This window comes from Pelmatolapia mariae, linkage group LG10_11, assembly GCF_036321145.2.
Source record: "Pelmatolapia mariae isolate MD_Pm_ZW linkage group LG10_11, Pm_UMD_F_2, whole genome shotgun sequence".
NCBI classification, from domain to species: domain Eukaryota; kingdom Metazoa; phylum Chordata; class Actinopteri; order Cichliformes; family Cichlidae; genus Pelmatolapia; species Pelmatolapia mariae.
The window spans coordinates 12,342,275-12,357,148 of record NC_086236.1 but is presented as its reverse complement, the minus strand read 5'-3'; the positions used below and the strand labels follow the sequence as shown (position 1 = coordinate 12,357,148).

The window sequence follows — 14,874 nt, the reverse complement described above, 5'->3', positions numbered from 1 at the left end:
TTTAGCAGTAAAAGATGCTCCCTTGTTCTCACTTGCAGTGTGCTTTTTTAGCGGCGACACATGCCCCTCCTCTCCCCCTCAGTGCCAGCCTTTGAGGCAAATGTCAGCTAATTAAGGGTTACATGGTCGACCTTTCTTACCCCCGCCTGGGCCTGTGCCACTCGATCTGCCAGAGAGCCAAGTCTAATGCTACAGGTTCTCCTTGTCTCCAAGAGTGTTCAACACACACAGACACATATGCACACAAAGCCACACAGAGAGCCCAGGTCAGTGTGGCCTTTGATATGTTAAGTCCTGCTGTGCTCCTATAGGCAAAAGACATAATTAGATGAGACACCCACTAACAGTGAGGATGCGCAACCCAATATGTGTAAGGTATTATTCAAACACTGATAAAACTTCATTTAGCATGGACTACTACTATACTATTTCTGTCTCACATTATGAAATACACCCATAGCCTGATTACAGATCACATTTTTACATGAAAAACACTCAGGTCAATTGATTGTGTTATCATGATCCGATTTAATGCAAACACAATATGCTCCTCTTAGATGTCTTCATTTAGTAAAGCTGATGTCAGAACGAATGCTGCTCGATCATCAAGCAACAATGGAACATTTGAGGAGGGCTCTGAATATTGAATATCATTGCTCCAGTTCAAAGCATTTTAGAGCAGTGGTGATATGTTCCAGAGACAAGAGAACAGAGTGAAGCTGAGAACACAATGTACCCTTCCAGTCTTTGAATCCAGTCTGCAGTCACACCGGCACATCAGTCTCACACAGGGAGGATGGTAATTAGCAGAATATGACACTGTCCGCCACTTTTAAGTTTGTGCTTTTGTGTGCCTGAAGAGTTTTAGGTTTCAGTGTGTTTGCTAGAAGGCACCAAGGTTAAAAGGGGAAATGCAAAGAAGTGTGTAAGCACATAGGATATTAGGAGTAGTCCCAGTGGGGCAGACAGTGTCATGGTATGGAAAAGATAGATGACGGTGTCAAATACAGATAAATGAAAACAAGGAAAAGTGGAGAATAACGATGCTTTGAACTTTAAAAATGGCCAGGAGGGAAATCATTGGACACTGAACTGTTCTTTGAAGTTGCTGATTGTCATCAGGGATCTTGGTATTGTTGCAGATGCCTTTGTCACTATAACAGTTTGGGAATCAGCAGTCAGTGTTTCTCTGTTCAAATTAATTTCCACCCTGACAGTTAACTTCCTGTAGTTCTATGGATTCTTTTTTTTTAGTACACGTTACTTAGTCCTCTTGTTTTCAATGAAGAGGAGAAAAGAACACACTATATTAAAAACATAAAACTAAAAATAGGAACAAAATCTCCTAGCAAAAATAATCTGTGTGATAAATGAATATTTTTTTCCAGCTAAAAAAATAAAATAATATGATAAATAATAAGATAAATAAAATGTCTTAACTAAAGTAACAAAATTTAAACTTTCACTGGAAGGAGATTCTTTCTTTCTTTTTGTGTACTTTATTTTATTTTTTGCTGATTAAATAATCTTATAAATGCTTTGAATACCTCATAAGAGTAGAACAGGGCTATTTATATTTAAATTACGATTTAGATCTAATTCCACAAACATACATTCAGCAGGACAGTGAGGTGTTACTGTAGTGCTTCTTGATGATAAACACCCACCGGCCACTGTTAATTACACCTGTTAAGCTGCTTATTAACACAAATGTCTCATCGCTTGGCAGCAATTAAGTTTATCTGGGCATGTATAAATGTTTAAGACGACCTGCTGAGGTTCAAAGCGGGAATCAGAATCGGGAAGAAAGGTGATTTAAGTGACTTTGAACACGGCATGTTTGTTGGTATTAGACAGGCTGGTGTTTTCCCACACAACCTCTGTACAGAGAATATCTGAAAAAGAGAAAATATCCAGCGAGCCACAGTTCTCTGGCTGAAAATGCCTTGTTGATTCCAGAAGTCAGAGGAGATTGGCTAGACTGCTTCAAGCTAACAGGAAGGCTCAAATAGCCACTTGTTAAACCAAGGTATGAAAAATCTGTGAGCACACAGGTCAAACCTTGTAGCAGTTGAACAAGAGCACACTGAGCGTCACTCTTGTCGACTAAGAAAATAATTCTTAGGCCACAGTTCACATAGGATCACCAGAATTGGACAATAAGAGATTGGAAAGTGATGAGTCTGAGTCTCTCTTCAAATATTTTTATTGTGAAGCACAAATAACAATCACAAATTGTCCCATAAATGGACATTGCTTCCTTTTTACAGTTTTGTCATCAAGGAAAGGGGGAAAAACAAAAAAACAAACAAAAAACCCCAAAAAAACCCAAAAACAAACCAAAACAACAAAAACAGAAAAAAAAGAAAAGAAAACACACAACCAAGACAGTGGAAAATACCAAAAAGGGCGGTCAAAAAACAACAACAGCAAAACAAACAAACAAACAAAAAAACCCTCCTCCCTACACCCTTCCCTTATCCCAGAGTGCTATCAGCTTATTTTAAGCAATGGTGAAGTCCACATAATAGCTCTCATTTGTTCATAGTTTCCAGGTGCTCAATGAGCGGCCTCCAAATCTGATCGAAGTCCTCCAGTTTGTCGTTTATAATATAGCGCATCCTTTCCAGATGAAGAGTATCTGTCAGTACTGAAATCCAGACTTTCAAGGAGGGCACTTCTTTTCCCTTCCATAGGAGGAGAATCAGTCTCTTTGCACACATCAGGCCATAGGACAGGAGGGAAATCTGTGTGCTCTTAAGTTTTTTAGATTGTCCCGATAGTCCAATAAGAATCAAAATGGGGTCAGGGTCTAACTGCACATCAAAAAGTTTTGAAAAAAAAGAAAAAACTGAAGCCCAAAAACTTTGTAATTTAATACACATTACAAAACTGTGAAGCAGATCTGCTTCTGCACATTGACATTTATCACAGATGGGTGACGTTTCAGGAAATATCCGATGTAATCTTGTCTTCGAGTAGTGCAATCTGTGCAAAATTTTAAACTGAATTAACCTATGTCGGGCGTTGATAGAGCAGGAATTAACATAACGTAGCCCTTTAGTCCAGATATCATTATGAATTTCTGACCCTAATTCCTTTTCCCAAGCTGATTTTATTTTACCTGTATCCTTCTGCCGGAGTGACTGTAATATCTCATATATAAAAGCAACAGCATGCTTTTCTGTTATACAATCCACCAGGCATTGGTCAAGCTTACCTGGCATTGCAGACTCAAATTGTTGTAGTTGGGACCTTACATAGCTCCTTATTTGAAGGTATCTAAAAAATCACAGGCTAATAAGTTGTACTTCTCCTTAAGCTGTTGAAATGAAGCAAAAGAGCCCTGAAAATACAGGTGTCCCACATTTCGCAACCCCATTTCCTTCCAGCGATCAAATGTCCCATCTAAAACTGAGGGTTTAAATGCAGGATTAGCTGTAATAGGTGTCAAAAGCGAGAAGGGTCTGAGTCTATACTCTTTCACGATCTGTCTCCAGATTTGAATTGTGTTGTGAATAACTGGATTACAGTTGTAGTACGTCTTTTGATGAGTCTGAGTCTCGTCATCAGATCTCAATTCAGTATGCCATCTTGGATGGGAGGTTTGCCTCATGGATGTCAAATTTGCAGCAACTCCATAGTCCAGTACTAGTCAGCTATAAAGTGCCTAGTAAGTGCACGTTGGGTTAAAAAACATATAAAAATGTTCCCCCAAAAAAACGTGGTAGAAAATGGGAGAAAAACAAGCACATGGTGAGGAGAAACTGTGACTTTTGAAAGGGACTCAGTCCACACCTGTTACTCTTCTCAGGTTTCAAGTTTCTGCTCCCACAGTTTAACCTGACGCCCCGCGTTCTCTCATAAATGGTTAAGATTCATTTGTGTTCATCACACAGCGAATGTAAGAGAGCACCATTTTAAAGTTTCCTTATTAAATATTGTTTTTTGCTTAAGTGAAATGATTCAAAACAACAGCATGTCAGTCAGCTGTACATTCACCTCCTTTTTTATGCAGAATTAAGGCTTTTTTAGGATAAAGAAGCGAAGAATTAAGTAATTAATATGAGTAATCTCAGCTCCTTGGCAGAGATGACAGTGCCACCTACAGAAACTCAAACGTCACCAGCAGCAAATAAGACATCAGAGTACCACCCACGCTGTTTTATTCACAGGTGAACTGCGGGAATTGCTATGCACACCAGAGCCTTGTGCGTTTATCACAGTGGATGACGCAACACACCAAAGTTTCAGATTTCACAGATTACTACCTTAAAGAAGACGTTATCACACAATTCCCCTGACTGCACTAAAATGACAACAGCTTCAAAGTTATATCCTTAGTTGGATAAAATGTTTAATGTGAAAGCGTTCTTATAATTGTGATTTTGATGCATTTGAAACTCGCAAGCTTTCATTCTCCTGATTGGATCTCGAGCATCATAGTCATTTTCTAAGGTGTCTGTTCAACAAGTAATCAGTACTTTGATCCACTGTTTATTTAAGAAACACTGTTTTTTTAATCATTTTGATTATTTTGGGGTTTGCAAATCCCAATCATGCTTCTTCTACAAATTGTGCTGCATATCTGCACAATCACTTTGTGATTTACAAACACAAATCTGATTCCGATTTGTGATATCCGAACATTAATATTACTGTATTCTCTGTGTCCGTTTTCAGAGACATCAAGCCTGACAACATACTACTAGATGAACATGGTAAGATGCCCTGTTTCTTTATATTTTTTTTATTAATTAATTAATTTCAGTGTCAGTGAATGAAATTTCCATCATAAAGACTCACCGTTAAAAATTCAACACTTCAACTGCATCTAACTAAGAATTTCACCCAACCTCTAACCTCTGGGTTGCACAATTGCACAGATCAAAGTAGCTGCAATGCACAGAGACAGCTTTCACATTTACTGACTAGATAGGTCTTGGAACACAAAGCAGCACAAAGCGGGAAAATGCCTCTTACCAGAGAAGGCCTGCACAAGTGAAATCTTATGTTTTGTCCAAACTGTCAGTTTGAGTTGGCTGAAGCTGTGTGACATTTAGGTGAAGCTTTTTTTCTTTCTCTCTGAACCATGGGATGAAATAAAATGGAGTGATGTAACAGGGGAGTGGAAAACAAGGTTATATTCATCATGTCTTCTCCATGTGCGAAAAGAGAAACTTACTTAGAATTCTTGTGTGTGTGTCAGACGGATGGAATTATTGATAGAGTTTCATAACAGGTTTTAGTGTCAGCTCTCGATTCAGTAAGTAGATGACGTTTTATTATTCTGTATTCTTCACTGTGAAGAAAAGAATGGGAATTGTTCTTATGTAAGAACGGCAAAAATAGGCTTGAATTCCAAATTTTGTTATACGAGGAAAGACTCAATCATGACACTATAACACACAGTCGCTTAAAGTTCAGGGATTTAATCTAGAAGCATAAGCAGATAGCTGCGAAAGAGTCCGGAGACAAAATTTCAAATGCAGCATCGTCCAGGTGGATGTTTTTGTGAGGTATATTCTTGGCAAATGAGTTGCATAGTTTTGGATTGTGAGAACAGGTCCCACTAAAGGATATCGGGCTCTCGTGCCACCTTAGTGGATTTTTTTCTGACACTTTGGTCAGATAATTAACCTGCTGGAGGCCAGTTTGTTGGGCTCTGGTAGTGCTCCTCCTATTCCTCGTACAAAAAAGCAGATTCTGATCCTGGGTTGATGGTAAATGACCTGTATTTGTATAGCGCTTTATTAGTCCCTAAGGACCCCAAAGCGCTTTACACATTCAGTCATCCACACATTCGTGATGGCAAGCTACATTGTAGCCACAGCCGCCCTGGGGCGCACTGACAGAGGCAAGGCTGCCAGACATTGGCGCCACCAGTAGGCAGCGGGTGAAGTGTCTTGCCCAAGGACACAACAACCGAGACTCGAACCGGCAACCTTCCAATTACAAGACAAACTGCCAACTCTTGAGCCACGATCACACGATGGCCTTTTGTGGCCCTGTCTAGCTCTCTATGTTTGAAAGCACCTATCTTTGTATCTCCACCACTTTTTAAACTGTCGTTAGAGACACAACAGACCTTCTTGTGAAGAATGTGATGGGTGTGCAATTTTGAAAGGTTTGGACTATCTGTGCAACCTGAACGGGCTTACAGGTACCACTCGTACACAAGTAAAAACATTGCATTATTAACAAAAAACGATCTTATTTATGCATTAATTATATTTATATTATTATATTCATATTTATTTGCACTTGTCTTTTAAGGTCATGCTAGTTTGTTTGCCAAATTCCTGTTTTCTCTGTTTCACCGTGTTACAGGAGTGTAAATGCATTAATTGCTCTGCAGTAGGTTTTAAATCTAACTTAACAGGGACACGACTTTAAGGTGTTTTTGTTGGTTATCATTATAGCAAAGGCTGTCTAGCAGTGCACTGCTGATATTTAAATCAGTGCATAACTAATTCACTAATTCACAACTAGACTGGAGAATTATTTCCTTTGTTTTAAAAAGCTGCCTCACATCAAAGTGTCCATTTTGTTCATGTACTGCAGTGTAGTGCACACATACACAGACACACAGACACACACACACCTAAACTCCTTAGATATCAGAGGGCATGGGGCAGCTGCTCAAGAGAGCCAAGGGGATATGTGGGATGGCAGCCCTGCTGTCACAACAAGCAGACAAAGAAAGACAGACAGAGAAAGAGCGTGAGGCGAGGATACGACACAAAGGAGGAAAGTGATGAACACACATTTCTGAAAAGATTTATCAAAGGAGAAAAAATACAACAGACAGACAGAGATGCATAAGGAAAGAACAGAGATAAAAGCGAAAAGCAGAGAGAAAGTGCATTTGAGGGAGGGGAAATAAAAAGGCAGCATTGCCAGCTCCTGCCTAATTTCCACAGGACAACAGACGTTCACTTGTGGTTCCTGTCTGTATGTGTGTGTGTCCTTTAAAACTCACTAAGCACTTCTCTTCTCGTCATGCATTCTGCCCACACTCTTGTTTTTTTTTTCCTGCATAGACCTTTAGTTTACCTCTTCACTGAAGTCTAAAACAGCATGAGGTGTCAGAGGGGGGTAGCAAGCTGTTTGCTTCTGCATTTTGAAAGCTGGAATTGACCTGTGCTCCTGTATCCCTCTGGGAGCTGCTTCATATAGAGAAAAACAATTTACTCGTGCACATGTGACGTTGCTTTGTTAAACAGCATAGCGCTTAGGATGCTGAGTGAAGCTCCAGGAGGGCCAGGTCTATTTTATCCTCTGTGAGATTATATGCACCTTTCCTACGAAAACGAACACACAGCACATTAAAAGAATATTGTGATTGAAACCACGGGTCTCTTCTCCACTACCAAACAAACACTGATAATTGCATCTGCATACGTATGGCACGTCAGCTCACATCTGACTCATAAAAGGTAGCATGCGATCGTTCTGTTTTAGAGAAAGCAGGGAGCTAAAATAGTAATGACTTCAATGTTTGTGTCAACTAGCAATCTTCACGCCATAAAAAACTATCACTGTGCTTGAAATTGGTGTTCTGGAATACTGGCTTTTACCTTAATGAGGAACATTAATGATTAGTGTGCTTGAGGTTACTTTAACAGTCTCTGCATGTGTTGAGTGAAGGCAAAGCATGTTTCCATGGCTAAATAATGTCTTCATTAAAACAATTAGGTATGCTTTATGTTTTCATTATTTCACCATTATGATTTGACAGCTCAAGTGCTTCTTGTTCATTGTGGTATTATGTGGCATAAATCAGATTGCACAACAGCGTTTAGGCACACAGGGATTTGAAAGGTGGAAAAGGTGGCATCTGATTGCAGAGTTTACACACACTCTGGTGAGACAACCCGACACCAATGTCACAAACAAAGATTGTTACACTAGCGAGATACTGACTGAGAAAAACCTGGGATGGCTTATTTCAGCAGACTTCAATCCATGGTCTTTGTTTTGGTAGTACCTCAACAACAGCTCACAGATCAAAAAGATTATGAATATTAACACATTAATTCCAAATATTTCTGATGCAGAACAAAATCCTTTTTGGCTCAAATGCTTTCAGTGTAATAATATTAATATTAAAAAGAGTGAAATGAGGCGCCAGTGCTGATTTAGTTGAGGTTCTAGACAGTTTTATTAGGAAAAAAAGAGAGATGCATTGTGTTATGCTGTTTAAATAACACGTAAGAATAAACTGTAGGGGTAGTTTTCTTTCAGTCCTCAGAAGGACAGTGCAACTGAAAACAGTCATTGGTTAAAAGTGTATTAATGAAGAAACCTCTGGTTGCTTACATCTCACATGTAGTGCACAATTTGCTGGATGATGTCACTTTTTGGGAAAAGTTCAAACTTTATGCTGTATGGCCCTGCAGTAAGTGTTAATACACATAACTGTGGCTACAAAAATGGATCCAAGAAATTGATTTGGGTGCATGTTGTGAGGTATTGGTAATGAAAGCCATACTAAAAATAGAAGAGCTATGCAGCAGCAGGATATGGCCTGAGCAAAGCTTGACAGTTGTTGTGGTAATCCCATAAAACACATTAGATAACTAAGCCACCAGGCCTCCTGCTGAACCATTGTTCAGTGGCCACTTAAACACTCACAAGCAGGGACAGTGGGAATGGTACTTTAAAATAAAAAGAATCACCCAGGGATCCACTTAAGCTTAACTCATAATGCACCCCACGAGTCAAGAGCCGCTACTTTATTAAATCCATCCACTGTAACTGGCAAGTATTCCATGGATGCCCAACTGTTGTGACGCACCTCTTATGAGGTATTCGAAGCAATTCATTAAAATCCTGCTGCTTAACACGATCAACAATAGGGAGTTGATTGTTGATTTGAGAAAAAAAGTAATCATACAAATACAAATACACACTCCACTGTTAAATCAATGTATACTACATTGCCAAGTGTATTCACTTATTCATCCCAATCATTGAATTTGGCAGTTCCAACCACTTTCATGGCCACAGGTATATAAAATCAACTACTGAGGCATGCAGACTGCTTCTACAAATATTTGTGAAAGAATGGGTCGCTCTCAGGAGCTCAGTGAATTGTAGCATGGTACCGTGATATGATGCCACCTGTGCAACAAGTCCAGTTGTGAAATTTCCTTGTTGCTAAATATTCCACAGTCAGCAGTTAGTGGTATTATAGCAAAGGGAGTGAGAGCAACAGCAACTCAGCCACGAAGTGTTAGGCCACATAAAATCATGGAGAAAGTCAGCGGATGCTGAGGGACACAGAGGTCACCAGCTTTCTGCAGAGTCAATCACTACAGACCTCCGAACTTCGTATAGCTTTCAAATTAACTCACTCACTCATCATGTAATTGGTTTCCATGTCTGAGCAGCTGCATCCAAGCCTTACAACATCAAGCGCAATGCAAAAAAGTCTAACGCAGCAGTGTAAAGCAATTTGCCACTGGACTCTAGGGCAGTGGAGACGTGTTTTCTGGAGTGACAAATCACGCTTTTCCTTCTGGAAGCCTAATGGACGAGTCTGGGTTTGGCAACTGCCAGGGGAATGGTAATTGTTTGACTGCACGGTGCCAAGTGTAAAGTTTGGTGGAGGGGTGATTATGGTGTAGGGTTGTTTTTTAGGAGTTGGGCTCACCCCAGTTTGGGGATGGTCCCTTCCTGTTCCAACATGGCTGTGCACCGGTGCACAAAGCAAGGTTCATAAAAACATGGATAAGCAAGTTTGGTGTGGGCGAACTTGACTAGCCTGCACAGAGTCCTCATCTTAGTCTGATAGAACACCTTTGGGATGAATCAGAGTGGAGACTGCAGGCCAGGCCTTCTCACCATCATCAGTTTATGACTGCTATTAAACCCTATGGATTGAGAACAAGATGTCAATCAAGTTCAAATGCATGTGATGGCAGACGAGCGAATACTTGGCAATATAGTGTTTGTGAAGTGGGGTAAGCTGAGCTCTTTGAGGTTCCTGGGTTTTTCTATATCACAGAGAACTTGTCATTGTCATCACACTTTCCATTGTTGTAAACAAAGTTCAGAAAAGACTGTAGTTAAGACAGGAAACGTACAAAGCGAAAGTCCTTTGCCAAGTTATTGTAAACTTCTGCAGGAGAAGGATCTAAATTCCCAAACTCGTGCATAGCTCAAAGCTAGAAGGCTCTGCATCTTTTGATTAATGCTATTAACACAGTAATATCAGTGAGGTGTCTGCATAATGCCAAAACAATGTCATCCACACCCTGCTGCCACCATCGTCCCTGTTGATCGAGAAGTTTCTGCTAATTCTTTCCTCAGGCTATGAGACTGAGCTGAATTCATTCTCCACATTTCATCACTTATATAATATGTTTACATTTTTATAATTATTATTAATTTGTAAAATCTGCTTTTTTTTTCTTGTTATTAGCAAAAATGGAGTACTCTGCAATTTCGTTACATCCTTATGAAGCACAATAATTACTAAAAGGAATCCTCAATCTTGAGAAATTAACAATTAATAATACCGTGGCAAAACCATTAGCCTAAAAGCATGTGCTACCGGTCCTCAGAGACTGTGCTCATCCTTAAACTCAACTCAGCCGAGGCAATAGAAACCCCGGTTCTCAATGAGCTGGTCTGAGATTGACAGTTTGCTTAAAGTCTATTCAAGACAAACTAGACAATTTTGTCCTAGCAGTGCAGCATTTTGAGGACAGCTGTCTTTTTCTTCTCACTCCTGCGGTCTAAATTTCCTGTCTAAATCTGTCTCCTGTAAAGCAAAAAAGATGAAAAAATAGAGAGATAATTTCTAATTGCTGATCTATTTTAGATATACGGGGGTCTTGGACTTTTCCAAGCTGTGCTGGGGTGAGAGGTGTGGTACACCATGGACAGTTTGCCTGTCCACCACAGGGTTAACAGAGAGACACATACAACCACAAACACTCTCACATTCATACCCACAGCCAAATTAGGGACACCACTTGCCCTAACATGCAGACTTACAAACAGGCAGACATACAGAACGGCCACATCCATCCTCAAGCTTCAAATCAGGAACCTCCTTTCTGGGAGGTGACAGTGCTAACCACTGTGATACCCACAGGAAAAGAGGCGGAAACACAAAGAAAAACAATAAAGCCTCACTCGTACTCAAGTATCATTTGAGTGTCAACTGCTGTTTAAGCTCTGCTGCACAGCTGTCACAGTGATCCAGCTTCATTAACAGAGCTCCTTTGATAATAACAGAAAACCAAATATTCTTCCATGCGCTTTAGAAAAGTTACCTGAAAATACTTCAGACTGCAAAAAAGCAGCAAAAGAAATGGGAATTAATAGAAAAATGCATTTTAAACTTCTTGGTTTTATAACACACTATATCAGTATCTGTGTGCATGGCAAACCCTGCAGTATGTGTTATATTGCAATGCAATATGACACAGGTCAGTTGTCAAGAATGAGACACGGTCATTTGAGGTAACATAATCTCTCTGTTCTTTAGGGCACGTCCATCTAACAGACTTCAACATCGCAGCCATTGTAAAAGACGACCTCAAAGCAACATCCATTGCTGGAACCAAACCATACATGGGTAAGCAAATGACATTTTGACTAGAAAAGGCTACTGGAATTGAAACGGTTTGAAACTCTGCCCTTTAATCTTAAGAAATCAACACAATAAATCTTTGTCAGCTTTCAGTGAAGTGGGCTTCCACCGCTGGATGTTCCAAAGGCTGCTTCAATTTTCAGTTAGAAAAAGAATTGTGCAAATGCTGTTGCAGGCTCGGCTCTGAGATTGAGGCGGTAGTTTTAAAAAGAACAAAAACTCTTTAGTTTAAAAAATATTTAAATTATACTTTCATAAAATATTTAAATACACATGATAAAGAGATGAAAGATGGATAGTTCACAGAGCTTGACTGAGTGAATTTACATCTGTCACTTTAATAAATTATTAATAAAAACTACATCCAATAAATAAAACTTTATTTTAAGGTGAACTTTGGATGTTAAAGCTACATTTGTATTTTTTGATGGGGCCAAAAAAGAGCAAAAAATATTTGTAGTTAATATATATATGTAAATATATATGTAGTACATTATTGAGTCTTTATTGCATACTGTAAGAATCATACAACAAACTTAAATAAAGGACTTGCTTTCACTTGTTTCCAGCACATCTTCAGTTTTGTCCTTATCATGAGTCTTAAATCAAGCTTATGTGGATTCAGCTCCAAAGAGATCAGATAGGTTGAATAGGATTTGAGGCCAGTATGAATGATGACCATGTGTTTGGATGTGTTTGCGTGCGTGCTTAAAGGGGGCATGTGAATTGTGAGCTTTTTTGTTTTCTTTTTCCCTCATAAATTGTGCATTCAGGTTAGAAAATGATCTTGGAACAATGTGTGACCAGATTCCAGGTGAATTCTCTACGGTATAATAGATAATTCATGGCTGCTCTGGGAAAAAAAGAACCTTTCCTCCCCTCCTCTAAGAACCTTTAGTAGATAAGCTACACTTTTTCCGTTTCAGCAAGAAGGCAGAGCAAACCTAAAGGAGAGGTGGAGGATCTGTGTGAGAGCCTGCATGTTTCTGAGTATAGTTCCTCACAGTCCTGCGTGTAATATAGATAAAGATCCGCAGACGAAACGGTAAGAGATTAGTCACAGAAGGCTTTTCTACTGACTATTTAAAATCACAGATGACTAGATGATTCGCTTCCGCAGAAGAATAAAAAAAAGCTGTTTTATTTGTTTAATTGGATGTTTCTCTTAATCTGTTATTTATTACAGAGATAATCTGATGTAATATAGTTCAAAGAGCATGTCAATATACTTATTTTACCCCTGGGAAAAAGAATGAAATTGATGCTTTCCATCACTGAACCCTAAAAAAAAATACTCAACAGAAAATGACTTAATCTCTTTTGTGCACAAGCAACCAAGGCACCATGTACTAGGCAGCTTAAATGACATGTACAGATGTTATGCCTGTGGGTATGTTGATACAGATGCTACGCCTGTTTTAAATTAGTCTTTAATTAAATTACCTAACCCTAACCCTCTGAGAAAAAAGACCAGGAATCATTATTTTATCTGCAAGAGAATATTGACCTAACATTGGTAATTGTGTAAAAAAAAAAAAAGTAACAAATAAATACATCCAAGTATATAATTGACTGAACTCATTATTATTATTAAAGAAAAAGTAGAGAAAGAAAGAAAGAAAGAAAAAAGGAAGTGTTGAAAAAGATACAGGTACAACAAAATGATAACAGTTGAGATGATGACACTTACGTTACCTCACTTGACCACTGTTTGAGATCGAGTACAAAAGTGCTACCAGGCAAAGAACTGTTAGCCTAGCAAGCGTGAAATACCTCCAAAGTGCTGACTTCACTGTTAGCTTCCTCTATGCTGTGTTAGTGCTCTTGCTAGCTATCTCTTAAAAGGGGGCAATTCTGCACATGCTCATTAGGGTTCTCTCGCTACCTGTGAAAGAAATGCAAAGTTACTTTGTTTCGTATTTGTTAAAATAATATTATCATATAGATACATATAAATATTAAAAAGGTAAGTAATTATATTGTACTGACGCTTTTAAATATATGTATAAATATGTTTTCCAGTATAAATGTTCTTAAGTATATAGGCTAAAAAAGATTTTCTTAATTATTAGATGCTAATACAGTAAACTGATTACGTTGAAAGTCACTTCTGTTTGAGTAGGTTAAAATGACTTATTTTTTATTGTTACTGTTACCCTGAACTGCTGTTACCGTTTTACCCACCAAGTAGGCTGTTGTAGCACTCTGACTTCTTGCATTAAAATGAATAGTCTTGTCTATGTTAGGGAACTATATGATCTATACTATTAGTTAAAGCACATGTATAAACTTGGAACAAAAGGTGCTCTGTGTCTTCTCAACACACTGACCCTACGAGCCAACGTCAGAATCTCCACTCATCACGTGAATCAGGCACCGATCCGGCACCTCAAACACCTGGGGAACGAGAAGCTCAAAACAAGAGCCCATAGCAGAGTAGGCTGTTTGGCATTTGCAGAGAAGATTTGGGACAAAAGGTTTTCATGGTCGTAACTCTGCTGGTCAACCCACAAAATGCATTATTGAAGGCAGGGGTGGGCAACTCCAGTCCTCAAGGGCCAGTGTCCCTGCAGGTTTTAGACGTTTCCTTGATCTAACGCAGCTGATTTAAATGGCTAAATGGCCTCCTCAACATGTCTTGAAGTTCTCCAGAGGCCTGGTAATGAGCTAATCATTTGATTCAGCTGTATTGACTCAGGGTGATATCTAAAACCTGCAGGACACCGGCCCTTGAGACTTGGAGTTCCCCACCCCTAATTTAAGGGGAAATAAACAGGCTTTCCAATGGTAGAAGATTTATTGTATTGTTTGATAAAGTTTATTTATCAAACAATACAAGTTGTCCGGGAGTACAGATGAAAAAAAATGCTACAATATCCCTGGCCTCCCCCTATTTCATGTCTGGAGGAATCCTACAGTTAAAATAAACCCATCCAAACAGCCCGAGAGAAGGGAATGAAAAAACATTAATAACACAAGATGTCATAAGATGGTATAATGCATTATTTATGGTGTACAATATTTTTTTGTCCATCAGCGCCTGAGCTCTTTCAGTCCTTTGAGGGGTCCCACCCCGGCTACTCCTTCTCTGTTGACTGGTGGTCACTGGGGATTACGGCCTATGAGCTACTAAGAGGACAGGTAATTTAGACACATACGGAGTACACCACAATGTCTACATCACAGATTACTTCTGTGCGGTCTGACACACTTAGCTGCATTCAATAATGCATAGGACGCTGAGTGCTAGAAAAATCCTGTTAGTA

At 39.2% G+C, this 14,874-nt stretch overlaps 1 protein-coding gene across 1 annotated transcript in view; it reads left to right on the top strand.

Annotated features, from left to right (window-relative positions):
- Positions 1-14,874, top strand: part of stk32a (serine/threonine kinase 32A) — a 70,970-nt gene that overhangs the window by 37,733 nt on the left and 18,363 nt on the right. Inside the window, exons 6-8 of the mRNA XM_063486368.1 lie at positions 4,684-4,721; positions 11,504-11,593; positions 14,646-14,749. Coding sequence (XP_063342438.1) covers positions 4,684-4,721; positions 11,504-11,593; positions 14,646-14,749 — 232 coding nt within the window. The remainder of the gene's footprint in view (positions 1-4,683; positions 4,722-11,503; positions 11,594-14,645; positions 14,750-14,874) is intronic.